This window comes from Mauremys reevesii, linkage group 1 (genome assembly GCF_016161935.1).
Source record: "Mauremys reevesii isolate NIE-2019 linkage group 1, ASM1616193v1, whole genome shotgun sequence".
Lineage (NCBI taxonomy): Eukaryota > Metazoa > Chordata > Testudines > Geoemydidae > Mauremys > Mauremys reevesii.
This window is the reverse complement of record NC_052623.1, coordinates 114,965,255-114,985,032: the sequence shown is the minus strand read 5'-3', so window position 1 is coordinate 114,985,032 and position 19,778 is coordinate 114,965,255. Positions and strand designations below refer to the sequence as shown.

The 19,778-nt window shown below is 41.5% G+C and overlaps 1 protein-coding gene across 4 annotated transcripts in view; it reads left to right on the top strand.

Annotated features, from left to right (window-relative positions):
- RASA3 (RAS p21 protein activator 3) overlaps positions 1-19,778 on the top strand; it is a 197,384-nt gene that overhangs the window by 64,803 nt on the left and 112,803 nt on the right. For all 4 annotated transcript variants that reach the window (XM_039542281.1, XM_039542294.1, XM_039542303.1 and 1 more), the window contains one exon: positions 16,197-16,300. In XM_039542281.1, coding sequence (XP_039398215.1) covers positions 16,197-16,300 — 104 coding nt within the window. The remainder of the gene's footprint in view (positions 1-16,196; positions 16,301-19,778) is intronic.

The following is a 19,778-nucleotide window of genomic DNA, read 5'->3' as shown; positions in this document are numbered from 1 at the left end:
GTAGTTCTTTTTCTTGAGACGGGCAGATCATCTTCTAGGAAGTGTGCATTGCTTACTTACACCTATTGGAACCATTGTCAGCCTTGTGTGCAGCAGGTTGTTTTCATCTGTTATAGCTCTTCATGCAGTTTGAAGGTTAATGGCATCTTGTCAAAGTTTTGAGGGAGCTATGGGATCCAACACATATAAATTAGATGTTAACGTGTGGCTAAAGGAACCACTAATTATATGGGTGTCTGTGTTCAGCTCCGAATAAATAAGACACACATACTTACCTCTCCACCAGATTTGTTGCAAACTATTCCCTGTAAGCCTATGATGAGATTTAACATGGAAATGATATTAAATCAGCACTTCAACTCTGGCCCCCATTCTCAATTTCTAATACTTTGGTTGGGCTCCTTGTCAAAACTTGCACAGTCTCTAAGTAATAGGGACTTGGGTGTTGCAACCCATGAAAGCAAATCACAAAAATTACATCTCTCGTCACCTTTTTATTGACAATTTAAACCTTTGCTGTTTTTTCAGTTTAGCAAACAAGTGAAAACCTCTGTTTTTTTTTTTTTTTTAATTTTTATTGAACTGTGACTGTTAAATGACAAACTGTTTCCTGTTTGTGACCTATGGGCTTTTTTTACAATCACCTGTGAACATATGCATAAAGTTGAATATACTTGTCACCCTGAAACAATTGTCATAGTTCAGGGCAATTGCACCTGTATTGCTCCTTCGAGGGCACCCTCTCTAGGCTCCCAGCTCCTTAGCCGTCACCTCCCTTGGGCAAAGTCCAAGTGTCTCTCTCTTTTGAGACCAGGGGTTTTCCAGGCTGCACAGTTCTCTGCCTACACTGTGATATTCGTAGCAAGCCAAAACACCTGAAGGGCCAGCACCTGCTCTTTGCTTTCTCTGCAGAGGTTCTGAATAGTGTAATTGCCTGCAGTTCTAAGTTACTGTACAGCTCTTCATAAGTAAGCATGTTTATTCTTCAGTTGAAAGCATTACAGAAAAAAATAAATTAAACATTTTGTTTACATGCATGTTAAAAAGCTTACCAGAGCTCACCCTGAACTCCAGCTTTGGACTCTGGTAGGTGTCAGTCTTACAAAATCCATAACTGTCTCTCTCCCCCGCCCTCTTTCTCCCCACCCCGCCACACACAGTTACAATTTCATGGCTGTCTCAGATTCAGAACCAGACCAACTGTGAATCGTTCAGTCTTTCCTTTTTTTCAGATTGCACCTTTCACCTTGGCCTCACGTAACAGGTGATCAGTAGACAATGGGCAACACCTCAGGGTGAAGCTTCAAAAGGCTGGGGTTTTGCATAATTGGAGGTGGAGAATTTGCATTCCCCTCCCCCTAGATATTCCCCAGGAAAATGACTTAACACTTTTTGTTCCAAAACTCCATTCTTGTCTGGTACATTGTTCAGTATAATCTTTTGAACCCCCAGGTTCCACATCTGTCACATTTCCCCCTTTGAGAGGTTATATACAATCCCGGCCCACAATAATACATAAACCATTCATTTAATACAATGGATCTGTAAAATACTAAATCTTAATTCAATAAAGTCTGCCAGGAAATTGCCATATCTACAACCATGTCTTCTAATTCAGGTTTCCTTGCACTGACAGAACCTGTATTTTTTCCAGCTGTTTTTTCATATACTCTGTCTACACATGAAAGGGTTTAAAATTGAAACATGGCTGAAACATTTCATTTTGTACAGTGAGGAATTCTGCATGTGTCATTTTTTAGCTAATTACTTGAATGGTAACTTCACTCCTGTGGAGGTGGTTTTTTACAGTGGTTCTCAACCAGGGGTACGCAGAGGTCTTCCAGGGCGTACGTTAACGTGTCTAGATATTTGCCTAGTTTTACAACAGACTATATAAAAGCACTAGCGAAGTCAGTATCAACTAGAATTTCATACAGTTACTTGTTTATACTGCTCTATATACTGTGCATTGAAATGTAAGTACAACATTTACATTCCAGTTGATTTATTGTATAATTATATGGTAAACATGAGAAACATGACACCTCAGCTGCTAGAAGAGGGCCTTATACTCCCTGATTGAACTAACCTCGTTATCTCTAGCCTGATTCTTGCTTGCATATTTATACCTGCCTCTGGAAATTTCCATTACATGCACCCGACGAAGTGGGTATTCACCCACGAAAGCTCATGCTCCAATACAGCTGTTAGTCTATAAGGTGCCACAGGACTCTTTGCTGCTTTATGAGAAAGTAAGCAATTTGTCAGTAAAAGTGTGCTATGACACTTTTGTATTTCTCTGTCTGATTTTGTAAGCAAGTAATTTTTGAGTGAGATGAAACTTGGGAGTACGCAAGACAAATCAGACTCCTGAGAGGGGTTCAATGGTCTGGGAAGTTTGAGAGCCATTGGTTTATTACATGTATTACAGTAACGCTTAGAAGCTGCAGCCAATAAACCCCACTGTGTTAAGTGCTATACAAACACACAGTAAGAGAGTCCCTGCCTTGAAGAGCGTACAGTCTAAACAGCTAACGGGGTTGGGAAAGGAAACATTGTTATCCCTATTTCCCAGATGGGGAGTTGGCACAGAGATTAAGTAATTTACCCAGGGTCACACACAACCTAGACCTCTTGCTTCCCAGGCCAGTGCCTTAATCACAAGGCCAGTAACAATATTACTACACCTTTCATTAGCACTAAATTCCCCTCAAAAACTTGAGAGCAGCCAGGTTAGTGGGCAGTCAGGTGGGACCAATAAATCATTAAGAGCAAGGGTTGGCAACCTCTGGCATGCGGCTCGCCAGAATAAGCACCCTGGCGGGCTGGGCCAGTTTGTTTACTTGCTGTATCGGCAGGTTCGGCGGGCCGCGGTTCACCATCCCAGGCCAATGGGGGTGGCGGGAAGCGGTGCAGACAAGGGATGTGCTGGCTGTGGCTTCCTGCCACCCCAATGGCCTGGGAGGGCAAACCACGGCCAGTGGGAGCCACGGTCTGCTGAACCTGCCAATGCGGCAGGTAAACAAACTGGCCCGGCCCGCCAAGGTGCTTCCCCTGGCGAGCCGCGTGCCAGAGGTTGCAGACCCCTGGTCAAGAATTTTACATAATTTCCACCAACCAACCTCTCTTGGCATCAAAACAGGACTGTTGTGCTGGTGTATTATACTGAATCAAAGATTTAAGGTTTCTACTAGGACAGCTTTCTAATGCCTGACCTGGAAGAAGCAGTGGAGTGGAGATATTCATAGGTACAGGGTGGCTAAGGCTAGAGGAGGCTCATTCCTCCCCCTTCCCTCCCCACACAAAGCTCTCAGCCCAGCTTGACTGGTGAAGCCCTACACCTGACAGGGCCAGGAAGGGGGTGGGGCAGGATCTCATGGCAGGAGGACCCAGCCTGCACACAGTCTTGGCTCCATGATCCTTTAGTGCTCCTTACTACTTGACAGGAATTTTTCACACCTTGGATAGAGTGATCAAAAACTGAATGTAAGAGAAAATAATCCACCTGGGCTTGAGTCTACTGTCCCTAGACTTTGGCGGGGAGGGAAAGTGCCAACCACATACTACTTGTATTTGTGTGAATGTATAATACATATTCACAAACAATAGACTTTGCTTAATGTTAATTCAGGCTGCTGTCATCAATAAACTAAACTATTAAAAAATTAAGAAAATACATAAAGGATTAAAAGGCTGTTAAGTCAAGCACACTCAAGTTCAGAACTGCTGGAGGGGACATTGCCCTTGCAATCTTAATTTATCTCCCTTCTGGAAAAATCTGAGACGCTGAAGTACTGACCCTGTAAAACAGCAAATACCGATGCAGCCTCACAGTAGTGAGACCACAATATTAAGAGAAGTCTGTAGCAACTCCATAGTTTAAGGGTATGTTGAACTTAACACAAGAATAAAGTTCCTTTGTTTCACACTTTGCCAGTTGAAGTTAGTTGCTAAATTTGATAAATTCATTCTTGCAAAGAGTTACTGTTCTGTATAAAGGCTTGTCCACACTGTTTGGAGCGGCAGTATGTCAAAGCACATTATGGAACTTGTAGTATACAGGAGCAGTATCCACACAGCCAGATAACGTGTGACAGGCTAATGCATGGTAGGTTTAGACTCTGGCTTGCTGTGCACTAACCAACCATATAGATGCCCTAATTTTTAATAAAATATTGAATGTTTGCTGATATAGTCTTAAAATACTTGCTTTAAAAAAATTGCTTTGTTTTCCTCACATTTATTTGTGTTCCTCTAGCTAACCAACCCCAAACCCCAAACTTCTCTCTCGCATTTGGATGTGTTGGACACAAGCCACTTCTCAAATTTTAAATACATAGTTGTTCCACTTACTTTGGAGATACGCCAAGATTAGCTGATAGAATTACTTGGATACATCAGTCCTTACATGTTCCAGTGTTGCCCACCTGCCTCTGGGAAATACAGAGCTCTGCCCAGCATAAAGGCCACGGGGGAGGAGGCTTTGAACCGAATGGCATAAACAGTGCTTTGAGAGCAGCTTCTCGCCTATATGTTTGCTCCACTGTAATTCTCACAACAGCCTCACTCCTCAGTGTACTCTCCCCTACACACACTGCCTCCCCCCCCCGTTTTCAGTTACCACATTTTGCCTTTAAACACTGATATGTATCAACATTGATAGATCTAAACATTGACGTGTATCAACATTTAATGGCGTAATGTGGTAAGGGGGCTTGGGGGGAGTGTAGCAGTATAGGAAGAGGAGCTTGGGGCAAATCAGACTGCCCATGAGAGATTATTGGGGCAGGGAATGAGCAAGACTTTGTGGGGGAGACATGTAACACAGCAGAACAGAGTGCCGGAAGGGGAAGCAGGGCTGTGGGAGGAGGCATGGTGAACATTAAGGCTCTGAGGGGTTTACGAATGAGAATACATATCAGTATTGAAAGCTATCCATATGAGTAATTATCAGCATTGTTGTAGACTTTTTCTAAGAACCTGAGAAATTTCTGAAAAGTAAACACATCTATAACTTGAGTTCCCCTTTGTCAAGGGGGTTCAGGTAGAGGCTGAATATCCCACCAGACAAGGATATTTCTCTTTGTGGGAGAGGAGGAAATTTGATAGCTGTGAGAGTCACAAGATCACTAGAAATGGGCAAGGGAGAATTTTTGGTGTTTGGTAGGCATGTCAGTCAGTGGATAGGGGTCAGAGCTAGCATGGTGAGACTGTAAGGGCACCAGATATCCACACAGAATAAAAGCAGTAAAAGAACAGGCTGAAGAAGTTTTAGGAAAAAAATGAGAGGAGTGGTAGAAAACAGAATGGAACATAGGAACGGCCGTACCAGGTCAGACCAAAGGTCCATCTAGCCCAGTATCCTGTCTACCGACAGTGGCCAATGCCATGTGTCCCAGAGGGAGTTAACAGGTAATGATCAAGTGATCTCTCTCCTGCCATCCATCTCCACCCTCTGACAAACAGAGGCTAGGGACACCATTCCTTACCCATCCTGGCTAATAGCCATTAATGGACTTAACCTCCATGAATTTATCCAGTTCTCTTTTAAATGCTGTTATAGTCCTAGCCTTCACAACCTCCTCAGGTAAGGAGTTCCACAAATTGACTGTGCGCTGTGTGAAGAAGAACTTCCTTTTATTTGTTTTAAACCTGCTGCCCATTAATTTCATTTGGTGGCCTCTAGTTCTTATATTATGAGAATAAGTAAATAACTTTTCCTTATCTACTTTCTCCACATCACTCCATCATATCCCCTCCTAGCCTCCTCTTTTCGAAGCTGAAAAGTCCTAGCCTCTTTAATCTCTCCTTATATGGGACCCGTTCCAAACCCCTAATCATTTTAGTTGCCCTTCTCTAAACCTTTTCTAGTGCCAGTATATCTTTTTTGAGATGAGGAGACCACATCTGTACTCAGTATTCAAGATATGGGCATACCATCAATTTATATAAGGGCAATAATATATTCTCTGTCTTATTCTCTATCCCCTTTTTAATGATTCCTAACATCCTCTTTGCTTTTTTGACTGCCATTGCACACTGTGTGGGCGTCTTGAGAGAACTATCCAGGATAACTCCAAGATCTTTTTCCTGATTCATTGTAGCTAAGTTAGCCCCCATCATATTGTATGTATAGTTGGGGTTATTTTTTCCAATATGCATTACTTTACATTTATCCACATTAAATTTCATTTGCAATTTTGTTGCCCAATCACTTAGTTTTGTGAGATCTTTTTGAAGTTCTTCACAGTCTGCTTTGGTCTTAACTATCTTGAGCAGTTTAGTATTGTCTGCAAACTTTGCCACCTCACTATTTACCCCTTTCTCCAGATCATTTATGAATAAGTTGAATAGGATTGGTCCTATGACTGACCCTTGGGGAACACCACTAGTTACCCCTCTCCATTCTGAAAATTTACCATTTATTCCTACCTTTTGTTCCCTGTCTTTTAACCAGTTCTCAGTCCATGAAAGGACCTTCCCTTTTATCTCATGACAACTTAATTTACATAAGAGCCTTTGGTGAGAGACCTTGTCAAAGGCTTTCTGGAAATCTAAATACACTATGTCCACTGGCTCCCCCTTGTCCACATGTTTGACCCCTGCAAAGAACTCTAACAGATTAGGAAGACACGATTTCCCTTTACAGAAACCATGTTGACTTTTGCCCAACAATTTACGTTCTTCTATGTGTCTGACCATTTTATTCTTTACTATTGTTTCAACTAATTTGCCCAGTACTGACGTTAGACTTACCGGTCTATAATTGCTGGGATCACCTCTAGAGCCCTTTTTAAATATTGTCGTTACATTAGCTATCTTCCAGTCATTGGGTACAGAAGCTGATTTAAAGGACAGGTTACAAACCATAGTTAATAGTTCCACAGTTTCACATTTGAGTTTTCAGAAGTCTTGGGGGAATGCCATCTGGTCCCGGTGACTTGTTAATGTTAAGTTTATCAGTTAATTCCAAAACCACCTGTAGTGACACTTCACTCTGTGACAGTTCCTCAGATTTGTCACCTACAAAAGCCGGCTCAGGTTTGGGAATCTCCCTAACATCCTCAGCCGTGAAGACTGAAGCAAAGAATCCATTTAGTTTCTCTGCAATGACTTTATCGTCTTTAAGCGCTCCTTTTGTATCTTGATCATCCAGGGGCCCCACTGGTTGTTTAGCAGTCTTCTTGCTTCTGATGTACTTAAACATTTTGTTGTTACCCTTTGAGTTTCTGGCTAGCCGTTCTTCAAACTCCTCTCTGGCTTTTCTTATTACATTTTTACACTTAACTTGGCAGTGTTTATGCTCCTTTCTATTTACCTCACTAGGATTTGACTTCCACTTCTTAAAACATGCCTTTTTATCTCTCACTGCTTCTTTTACATGGTTGTTAAGCCACGATGGCTCTTTTTCAATTATTTTACTGTGTTTCTTAATTTCGGGTATACATTTAAGTTGGGCCTCTATTATCATGTCTTTAAAAAGCGTCCATGCAGCTTGCAGGGATTTCACTCTAGTGACTGTACCTTTTAATTTCTGTTTAACTAACCTCCTCATTTTTGCATAGTTCTCCGTTCTGAAATTAAATGCCACAGTGTTGGGCTGTTGAGGTGTTCTTCCCACCACAGGGATGTTAAATGTTGTTATATTATGGTCACTATTTCCAAGCGGTCCTGTTACAGTTACCTCTTGGACCAGATCCTGTGCTCCACTCAGGACTAAATCAAGAATTGCCTCTACCCTTGTGGGTTCCCATACCAGCTGCTCCAAGAAGCAGTCATTTAAAGTATCGAGAAATTTTGTCTGTGCTTTTCATCCTGAGGTGACATGTTCCCAGTCAATATGGGGATAATTGAAATCTCCCACTATTATTGAGTTCTTCATTTTGATAGCCTCTCTAATCTCCCTTAGCATTTCATAGTCACTGTCACTGTCCTGGTCAGATGGTCGATAATAGATCCCTAACGTTATAGTCTTATTAGAGCATGAAATTACTATCCATAGAGATTCTATGGAACATGTGGATTCACTTAAGACTTTTACTTCATTTGATTCTACATTTTCTTTCACATATAGTGTCACTCCCACCTCCTGCACGACCTGTTCTGTCCTTCTGATATATTTTGTCCCCCAGAATGATTGTGTCCCATTGATTGTCCTCAGTCTACCATGTTTCTGTGATGCCTATTATACCAATATCCTCCTTTATCATGAGGCACTTTAGTTCACCCATCTTATTATTTAGACTTCTAGCATTTGCGTACAAGCACTTTAAAAACTTGTCACTGTTTTTGTCTGCCCTTTTCTGATATGTCTGATTCTTTATGTGTATGTTTCTCGTCTGATCTGGCTCTTACATTATCCTCTTCCATCCTTTGCTCCTGAGTATAACCTAGAGAATCTCTATCAATAGACTCTCCTCTAAGAGAAGTCTCTGTCTGATCCATATGCTCCACTGCAGCAGTCGGCTTTCCTAGTTTAAAAACTGCTCTGCAACCTTTTTAATGTTTAGTGCCAACAGTCTGGTTCCACTTTGGTTTAGGTGGAGCCCATCCTTCCTGTATAGGCTCCCCCCATCCCAAAAGTTTCCCCAGTTCCTAATGAATCTAAACCCCTCCTCTCTTCACCATCGCCTCATCCACACATTGAGACTCTGAAGCTCTGCCTGCCTACCTGGCCCTGTGCGTGGAACTGGGAGCATTTCTGAGAATGCCACCATAGAGGTCCTGGATTTCAGTCTCTTCCCTAACAGCCTAAATTTGGCCTCCAGGACATCTCTCCTACCCTTCCCTATGTCATTGGTACCTACATGTACCACAACCACCAGCTCCTCCCCAGCACTACACATAAGTCTATCCAGATGCCTCGAGAGATCTGCAACTTTCGCACCAGGCAGGCAAGTTATCATACAGTTTTCCCAGTCATCACAAACCCAGCTATCTATGTTTCTAATGATTGAATCTCCCATTACTAACACTTGCCTTTTCCTAGTGACTGGAAATTTAAAGAAACATCATGTTGTTGTTCTTTCTATTTGGTACTAGCTGAAAAATAATACACAGTTGTGTTCTTTTGCTTTATAAATTGTTCAAGCCTAGAAACTTGCACTCCAGAAAGATTCCTTCTTTTTCCAGCAGAAACATCAATACTATGGGCCAGATCCTCACTTGTGTAAGTAGGCATAGCTCCATTGACCTCTGCTGAGCCAGGCTACTTTACACCAATTGAGACTATATCTGTATCTAAAATCTCCCCACCCTCCACCCTGGCTCTAATGTAGTTAACACAGTAATAATTTTCTGATTTTGTTGATGTATATATGCGCTTGAATTCATGACACAGCACTACCTATCAAGTCCTTCAGCCCAATTACTTATGAGAAAATGGCTTATGCGCAGTGGATGGATATTAGAAGAGGGTCTGTACTTTCACAATGGCTTAAGTTGTGTGGATTTGTTTTAGGTGTATTTCTTATGTAACCATATGCTTCCAGTTGTATATATTCTGGCAAAACTCTGAGTTTCAGATCTAGTATGGGTGTTCTTAGCAAATGTTTTAGATTCCCAGAACCCCTTGTCGGCCTCTCTTGGCTACTTCTACAGACTCTCACCTTGTCTATCCTCACCTGATAGTTCTATAGTAGCAGCAACCACACACTGTGTCAGAATTTGAGTTCATCCAATTCCCTTGTTATCTGTCTTAAGTATTCTGAAGAATCCTTTTTTTTTCCCCTCATCACTCTCTTAATGAAATGTTGCAGAGTATGTATGCACATTTTATAAGTCAAATGCTGAATTGTTCAGAAACAGGCAAGTACCCTTTCGTAGACTCCTTCAGTCTATTTATTTTTCTTCCATCTCACACTGTGATGTGAACGCTGGTCTTCAGTTCATGCAGCAGGATGAATCCAGTATTTCTAAACAAGTTGGACTAGTCAGAGGATGCAGAGTTCTCTGTAGCATGTTAATGGTCCTTACTTTCAAGTACAAAGGCAGGTTTAAAAGGAGAAGAAAAATCTATATACAAAGAGGTTTGGTTTGGGCAGTTTCATTATTATTCATGTTGCAACTCTCTCCCTTCATCCACTGAACTGTCAGTGCCAAAATGAGAACAAGACTGCTTTTGCAAACCAAAGTGTTGAGAAATAAATGCTGGGTTTTGCAACATTATTTGAAACTGAAGAAGTCGTTCTAGTCTATGATTCAGTTAATATACTTTTGTTCCTTCCTTACATTGATTGTGATGATTTTTAATAGGTATTTTTTCAAACAAAACTTTTTTTTACAGTTAAGGTTGAACATGGTTCTGTGGAGTCTAGCTAACCCTGATAAGTAATTACAAAATCCTGCATCTTTTAAAAAACCCAAATCACCAGAATGTTTGAAAATTGACAGTTAAGAGATCTTCTCTTATATAATTTTTCATTGCTTAAGCTCACTCCACCTGACTTCTCCCCCGTCCCCACCCCAGTCCAGCTCCTAAACATCTTTCCCTTGGAATTTGCAAAAACATATGCTTAGTAGAGTTACCAACTTTCTGATTGCAGAAAACTGAACACCCTAGCCCTGACCTCCGCTCACTCCATCCCCCTTCCATCTGTCACTTGCTGGGGCAGGGGATTGGGGTGTGGGAGGGAGGGAGGGCTCCGGCTGGGGGTGTGAGCTCTGGGATGGGGCTGGGGAGGGCTCTGGCAGGGGGTGTGAGCTCTGGTTGGAGGGTATGGGAGGGGTCTCTGGCCTAGGGCCCAGGAGATTGGGGTGCAGAAAGGATGTGAGCTCTGGGAGGGAGTCTGGGGTGTGGGAGGGGGCAGGAGGGGGCTCAGGGCTCAGATGGGGTCGGGGTGCAGGAGAGGATGCAGGCTCCAGGCAGCACATACCTTCGGTGGCTCCCGGGAAGTGGCGACATGTCCCTCTGGCTCCTAGGTGCAGGGGTGGCCAGAAGGCTCTATACACTGCCTTGTTCACAGGCACCGCCCCCACAACTCCCATTGGCCATGGCTCCTATCCAATGGGAGCTGTGGAGCTGGTACCATGGGTAGGGGCAGCGCGCAGAGCCCACCAGGCCACCTCTGTGCCTAGGAGCTGGAGGGATATGCCGGCCGCTTCCGGGAGCTGCGCGAAGCCAGCTGTTTCTCGACTAGGCATTCCAGTCGAAAACTGGGCACTTGGCAACTCTAATAGGCCAAAATAAAAAATGACTAGGCAATAATCAGAAATAGGATCTTGAATCGGAAACCTGTCTGTAAATTGAGTGGGTGAATGAAGTAGTATTTGGAAGAGGACAGGAAGGATTCCTTTACTATTTCCAGACTAATTCACATTTGGGCACTAAAACAGAGATTTTTTGAGGAAAATAATATTTCTCCAGTGTTAACTATAATTTTTTAAGGAAAATCACGCTGCATTTTTTTAATGAAGTTTTTATTTATGACTTTGCTGTTGCTCATTGGAGGAAAGAGGTTCAAGTCTCCAACTGAGGGAAGTGCTTAAGCATGTGCGTAAGTACTTTGCTGAATCAGGTTGGCATAAAAGATCTGCAGGAAAGGAGTCCTGCTGTACCTTGATGAGGCCTTGCAAAGGGCTTCGCTCCAGTGGGCTTTAGCAAGTGTGTGGGAGAGAGGGAAAGGGAAGATGATGAAACCTGGGTGGAATATGGAGTAAAAGATGGTGAAAAGGGGAAGCTTTTCTCATGATTAAAAACTTTGAGATTTAAAATCTACATTATGTTAAAGTTAAGTGTTTAACAGACTCTGCTTTTCCTTGTCTTTCTCCATGCCCTCCAGTCTCCTGTCATTTCCCCCCTTTCATCCCCTGACCCAGTCTCCTGCCTGCCTCAGAATCACCCTTCCTCCTCCCCAGACTCCCATTCCATGCCCACATCATGCACTGAAGATTCCTGCTCCACCACGTTTCTCCAGCAGTTGAGATTGGCATGTGAAACATCAGGAAGATCAGATGGGGGTGGGGGGATGGCAACAGAGGTGTATTCAAAATGAATCTGCTTATGAGATATTAGCTTCACCCTTAGTTATGGAGTAGTTACTGTCAACAGCTGGATGTGGCAGTTGTGAGGCTAGTGACTCAAAAGCGCTATTATTCTATGTATAGAACACCAGTCTCTCGAAGTATCTGGGACACCTTATAATAAAACCCAAGGCAGGTTAAATTAATAAAAATATAAAGGAATTTAAAATCAATCTCCTGTGCCAAAGGATTTCTGAAACTTAAACATTTTCAAACCTACTTTAAAGAAGGCTAATTTCATACTGACTGCCAGGTAAAAAGGAGGGCATGCCATGGCTTCTGTCACTGCAAATCTGTTTCCAACAGCCCCATCCCCTTGGCAGTCATTGCAAGACTTAAAAAGAATCAGAAGCTATTTTGATACTTTAAACCCTTCCTTTTGCAATTATTGATGCTTATTCTGATGTTCAGAAACTACACCCCCATCCCATTTTCTTCACCAAATTAAATCTTCTAATGAGAAAGTAGATCTAATCTACCAGGGAATTTTTTTTAAATTGAAAGTTCAAGTTGAACTTATTTAAATTCTGACAGATCTCTGAATCTTCAGCTGGGCTAATTCTGGTATTTGTTCTTTAAGTCTTTGTCAGTCCATTGTGGGCTATGTAATTTGATGCTGCTGACTTTTTTATTAATTTCTATGTCAAATAAAAGCATTTAGTGCAGCAAACAGGGTGGATTGCCTTTTTGTTTTGGGGAGGCAATTTTTGTTTTTTGGAACAAGGTTTCTGGAGCCCTGAGGCTGATGCTCAAGACAATTTGGCTTGAGAAATAAATCATGGGGTTTGACTGCTGTGACCTCTTGCTCCTCAGGTCCAGGCTTGAGACAAAGTGGGCACTGTTTGAAGAGATACGTTAAGGATAAGCTTGCAATTTAAGTGGAAGCTCACAGCAGTTGTGTAGTTCCTTTTGATTCCTTCAGAAAGAAGATATTGTTTTTTGCAAAGCCACCCTACCATTCAAGGGGAAGGGGGAAAATCAGATTAGATTTAATGTGCATTTTCTTGCAGTTAAAGTTTTGCTGCTTAATTATCAATTGGGAAATACGTGCAATGTGTAAGAAATGTGCTTACTTTTATAAGTTAAAAGTACAATATAGGAAAAAGACACTACCTGAATGCATTGGAGTTGGATATTGTAAAACCCAGTCTGCAAAATCCACAACCAGGAAAAGCACTGAACAGAGTTTTCTAAAAATGTAAAATCAGGGCCCTATTCTGCAACCACTAGTGAGAATAACGCTTACTGTGAGGCACACAAATGAGTTCAATGGGACTACTCATGCAAGTAAGTCTCGTGTCCAGTAGTGGATACAGGATTCTGTTATAATGTAGCTAACTACATTTCCTTTGCGTTTCGCCCTTTCATTGTGCTCTTTTCCAATATCATGTATTGTAAACAGGCTTTTAAAGACTTCTTTCTCTGGGCCACTCTCCAGAAATGTTCAGTGTACTTCCATATGTTGTTTCCTCTGTTTTCTATTTTTGACTGCTTCAAATGATGGTGGTTTGACTGTTCCATTTGGAGGGGGCTAATTACTGTCCCTGAATACATTTTTTTACTAATATCAAATGCTAATCTGAGTTTAAGGACTGTGCCATAAATATGGGAAAAGACTCTTAGGTATATTTGTACCTCTCAGACTTTCAGGTGGTACAGTAATCTAGGAATCATAATGGAGAAATGCGTATATAATTAACAGTTTACTAAGCATCATCTCTTCAGTATCTTTTTTGTGGTGGAGCCCATTATGTGTATCAATATTTGATGGGAAGGAAAGGGCAGACTTTATGGATAGATTTACTGGCACATCTAGAAGAAGCAAGCATAATTTCTACAGAGAAACCTATGAACTTTAATGCTTAAGCATTGATCATGCCAACTCTGTCATACATGCTTAAATTTGTGCACATGAGTAGTCCTGTTGAAGTCAACTGCATACATGTTTGCAGGTTTAGGGCCTTATGGTCCCCATTAGGAACCATTCTGCTAGAAGAGCTGTTCATAATGCTCAGTTTGGTAGAAAAGTTTGTGCTAGTGCAAAATTTAAAGCTTTTGTATCTGTAAAAACAATATCACACTCCTGAAGATCAAATAAGGTTTCTTCATAGAGGGAAAACAGGCAAAAGTGACTAGAGCCATGCTGTCATAGTTAACAAGGAAAAGTGCCAATGCAGCAAGTACATGTAAACTTTGTTGAAAGGTACCCGATCTGTGAGTAAAGTAAATATTTAACATCTATAAAGTTGCTTAAACTAAGGCGTTACTAAGTAAATATTGTCCAACTGAAGAGTAGAGACACCAAGAATTGTGTATGCAACACCTTTTGCAAAGCCTCAAAGAAGTTAGAAGCTGTATATGCAAGTACAATTCTGAAATACTCAGCGGCTGAGACACAATAAATGGGAGCAGATGCTGACATCCAGAGGAGACTGGGCAGGAGAGGGACCAAATGACGTAGTGTAATTTCCTTTGGGATCCATGTTTAATTATAGTAGTGCTCTATTAGTCCATACTATGGGCTTCATTTGTTAATCCTGGACATATTTCTCAACATTGCAGCATATATTATTATAAATGTATTTTTAAAAATTGTTTTTTTCTGAATTCTGAATAATACCGCATGACTTTAACCATTAATACATTGTGTCATGTTCTCACTAAAAATGATATTTAGTACCATGTTTTGCTATATAATGAATGAGGCTTACTGGCTAGCGCCAAAATTCTATTAAGAGAGTATAGAAATCCATTAAGAATTTATTTCGTTCTAGGCAGCAGTATGAACAAAAGAGGTGTGCAGTGACCTAAAATGCTTTTGCTGTGTATAATAGGAGCAATGTATGTGTGTCCTGACAGAGCCAAGGGAATGACATATGCTGATAAAATGCAAGAAAAATGGAAAGTTAATGTAAGGAACTATTAATAACTCAGATGAGTATTAAATCTTTTAACAGAATATTGTTGAAGGGTTTTTTTTTATACTGTAGCTTTAATGAATCTGTCTCTGTCTTGTGCCCAGCCAGGACAATAGGGAGGTCTGTTTAAACAAAAAAAAAAAACTACTGGCTTTCAGCCTATTAATTAGAATTAGTGATTTATTTTTAAGTCTACATCTGCAGTGCTTGCTGCATCTGTCAGTATGACTCATGCTTCGGTAGATTTGACTGGGCGGATGGAGTTTAAGTGTCTCGGGGTAAAAAAATCTGTGTTAGTACGATAGACCTGTCACTGCACAAATAATGTTGATAGATGCTCGTAGTTCTTATATACAATTCCTTAACCATGTAATTGGATAGAAAAAACCTGAAAGCGTTGCTGTTAAGTCTGAGGTGTTTCTCTGTTTAAACTAGTAGGATTCAAGGGAAGCTACATAAGTCTCTAAACAGATTTTTATGTTTAAAAATATTTTTATCCATTCTTCAATTTGGCCTAACTGTAGGAAAAATCACTTGGTTTTCTGTTGATCTAGCTAGATCGTTCTTCTGTATATCATAATCAGGAGGAAATGGCTATTCGGTATTAACAGATAATAAACATCACAAACCCACCTCAAAGGCTTAGTTACTACCAATTGTCTTAATCAGTTTTGGATTTGAGATTTTTGTTTGGAGAATGTGGAGGAGTTGGATGTGAGGTTTTCATTTTAAATTAATTCAAAGAGCCGATTTAACGTGCACTGTTACTTTTGCTCACCCTTCTGTCTGCCTCTTGTTTTATGCAGTAAAAGCTGTTTTATCCGGCACTTCGCTAACTGGAAAGCTCTATAAACCGGCATTTCTGATCTTCCTTGAAAGTCCAGTTTATAGTCTGGTTGGCATGGGGCTGGCAGGAGGTTGGGGTGCTGGAGGGTGTGTGGAGTGTGGGTTTAGGGAGGGAGTTTGAGTGGGGGCTTGGGGCACGGGAAGGGGTGCAGGGTGCCGAATCCGGAGGTCGCTCATCTCGAGTGGCTGCCCACAAGCGGCGACCTGTCTGGGCTGTTTCTAGGCAGGAGCGTGGCAGGGCATTTAATATATAATGGAATAAATCAAAGTGGTATAGTGCCTGGAGATGTAGCTTAGTGCATACACACAGATGCAGCCTAACAAAGGCAAGTGTAGTCAACATTCAGGGTACGAAATGAAAACAAACTTGCTACTTTGAGATACTAATACTAACTCTTCTTATTTCCCCAGCCCCTTCTATGGAGAAGACTTTTACTGTGAAATTCCTCGGAGTTTTCGTCACCTGTCATTTTACATTTTTGATAGAGATGTTTTCCGAAGGGATTCCATCATAGGTATGTGTTTATAAAATGCCTATTTTCATTGCAGTTGTAATCCTTCAGGATTTCCCATGTTCATCGAACTATAAGCAGCTATATGAATTCAGGTCTTAGAATGGGCAGTAATGATTGTGATTTGATATACCTTTTTTTCCTTTTGTGGTATGTTTTTTCTCTCCTATATATTACATGCTATATCGGAGTCTATGAAATACAAATAAATTGATGGAGAATGCAGATTATTACAGTTTAATCAAAATATACAATAAGTATTACAGCATTATGTTAAAGTTAGCAGCATCATTTATAATCACGTGATTTTATGTAGGACTTTGTGATGGGATGTACTGGCCTTTTGTGGACCCCTGATGGAGGGGCTTGGGTCTTACTACACCCCGCCCCAGGAAGGAGCAGCAGAGATGGGTCCTCCCAGCCTGCCTAGAGAGGCCTTGTGGAAGCAGCTAGTCAGAGCCCAGCAGGCTCAGATAAAAGCAACTGCAGGGCTTTAGCTGGTCAATTCCTGGCTGGGACCAGAGGGGCAAGAAAGGGTGCTCTTCTCTGGCCAAAGGAGCTTAACTGGATGTATTTACTAGACCTGGGAGTGAGGACCTGTCAAGTTTAACCCTAAGGTAATAGGTGAAGGTAAAGGGAGCAGGAGAGAAGAGGCCCAGGGAATACAGCAGTATGCAAGATCCCTAGGTTGGAACCTGGAGTTGTGGGTGACTCTGGGTTCCCCCACTGGCCATTAGCAAAGTGGCCTAAATCCCAAGAAGGGGACAAGGTTTCTTTAGAAGCCAGAATGAAGGGTGGGGCCTAGCGATGTGGCTGAAGACCCTGGTGAGGGCAGACAGTTTGTTTGACTTTCCCTTCCCTGAAAGGGGTTTATCCATTTTGACTGTGACTTGGCCAGAGGACTGAGCCACTGAAGGCCCCCACCTAGTGAGGTCAGCAACCTACAGGGGGTGCCAGGAGGAGGAAAAAGATTACAGTACCACACCCAGCCTCAAGGAGGCACTCAAGGTGAGTGCTGCCATTACAAGCCTTTAATCTAAAAAAAAATCCCAAAATACTGTAAAAAGTATCTGCATGTAGCATCACTAAAATACTACCACCTTTGGAGTAGGGGGCAATAGCTAATGGGTCACACAATATAAGAGTGGTAGGGGAAGGAGAAATTTCACCCAGAACATCAGGGCAAACCCTTACTTGTGCAAAGTCCCATGAGATTTTTTCAGTGTCCATGCAAAGTAGACAAGACTTCTGTTTGTAGTGTCATGTTTGAAAACTCGATGTGCAGTAAACTCAGTAGCACTCAATTTATCTGCTTCAGGGCTTGTCTATATGGCCACTTAGTGCAAAGCAAACTGGGGGCATTCTGTACCTGATTTAATCTGCCATGCACTAAGTGGCTGCCTGGACCCTGCTGCCATTCACTAACGGTTCTGTAGAGATCTGTGATTTTCTCCTGTTTCAAACAAGTATAGGTCAAAGTGCACTAGGTTACTGTGCAGCAGCAGGGTCCACATGGCAAGTGGGTGCTTGGGAGGTTAGTAGGGTTGACAACCCTCCCGGTTTCGCCAGGAGTCTCTCAGAATCGGGCTCTATCTCAAAGGTATATTAGGCCGCTAAAAGTCTGGCAGTGCAGTGGGGCTAAGGCAGGCTCCTTACCTGCCCTTGCTCGGCGTCTCTCCTGGCAGCGGCCAGCACGTCCCTGTGGCACCTGGCGAGGGGCAGGGGTCGCCACACTCTGCCCGAACACCGACTCCACAGTTCCCATTGGCCAGGAATTGCAGCCAATGGGAGCTGCAGAGGCAGTGCCTGCTGGCAGGGGCTGTGCATGGAGCCCCCTGCTCCACGCCCCCAGCTTCAGAGACATGCCGGCCACTTCTGGGAGGTGGGAGGAGATTTAAAACTCTTTCAATCAGTCATATAAATGTCAAAATGTATTTGTTTTAGGACAGGCTTTTTTTTTCCCCCAAACTTTATTTGTCGACCCCTAAAAGATTTCAAATGGAGGTGCGGACCCCTTTGGAAATCTTAGACATAGTCTTTGGACTCCCGGAGGTCTGCAGACCACAGGTTGAAAACCATTGTAACAACCACCTTTCACAGATCCCTTGGACAGTCTGTGGGCCCCCCCGGTTGAAAACCACTGTTTTAGGAGCACAGACATTTTTTCATTACCCTTGCAACGTTACTTTTTATTTTTAAGTTTTAGATGGTTTGTTTTAATAGTCTTGATTCTTTTTTCAACAGTTGGACAAAATCATACATTATCTTTATTGTAAACAACAGTGTTCCAGCTTAGTAAATTTGTAGTTCTCAATGAGGAATGCGTGCTTTGCTAAGTTTGTGGAGGGGAGTGTGAAGAAATAGTTACCAAAAAAGTGAGACTATGCTGTACAAATGCAGTATGCAGTCATGCTTAGTGTGCATATAGAGTGAATCTATCTATCTACCTACCAAGACACTTCTTCTCCTCAGTATAATTATTTCAGCATGCAGTCACTGAATTCTTTTTATTATTTTAAAAAAAAAAGGGAAAAAGACCTCAAAACGGCACAGTTATGATCTGATATTTTACACAGGGTGCATTGATTTAAATCAAAGCAAATTAAATCACTGCATTTAATCATGATTTAAATCAGCAAGCAGGAAACATGGATTGAAATACAGTAATTGATTTTAACCTTGTTTTGCAGTTGTACTTTCCTGAAGAAAAGGTTGATTCTCATTGATTAGTAACTATTAAAATATGTTGACTTGTAACTAAATATAGCCTTTTCACTAAATTTGGTATTTTTTGCTAGGCGGACACATATCTATACATATTTATTTAAGCGTGTACATAGCTTAAAATACATTTATTCAGATTCTTAATCTTTACATTTTTTAATATGTTAATAAATGGTAAATGATGCATTTCTTATTTACTCATGAGTTGTGTTGAGCTCTGTTTGGATGGAAATGCAATAAAATTACACAACAGCTTTTTTAATAATTACATAAGCCTAGCTTAAATAGGCTGGGTGCATAAGAGATATAGCTTACGAAAATACGTTTTGCATTTAAAGCTAACTGAAGTTTTTTAGATAGTTGAATATGAACTGAACTAATGGTTTCTGATCGTCACGTCCCTCAGGATTTTAGAGCTGGTAGGGATGATCTTTCACAGCTTGTTTATGTTCAAGCTTCCCTGCTTTTTCAGCTCGCAATCAGCTTCTTAACTTTGAATGAACTAGTCATTGAACAGAATTAGCTGAGTAAACTGAAATGAAGAAAATATTGTCGCTTCACCTGCAGAAGAAGCTACTGCTGTCAAAAGCTGGTTTAGCAACAAACTCTGATCTAGGTGCTTACCTAGTGACTTCTACCATTCAGTGGTTTGACTTCTTTGGCAACTTTAGCAGAAAACACATACCACTTAAATCGTTTAAATTAAATATTTAATAAATTATATTAAGTTTATGCCTTAACATAGTTGTTATAATTT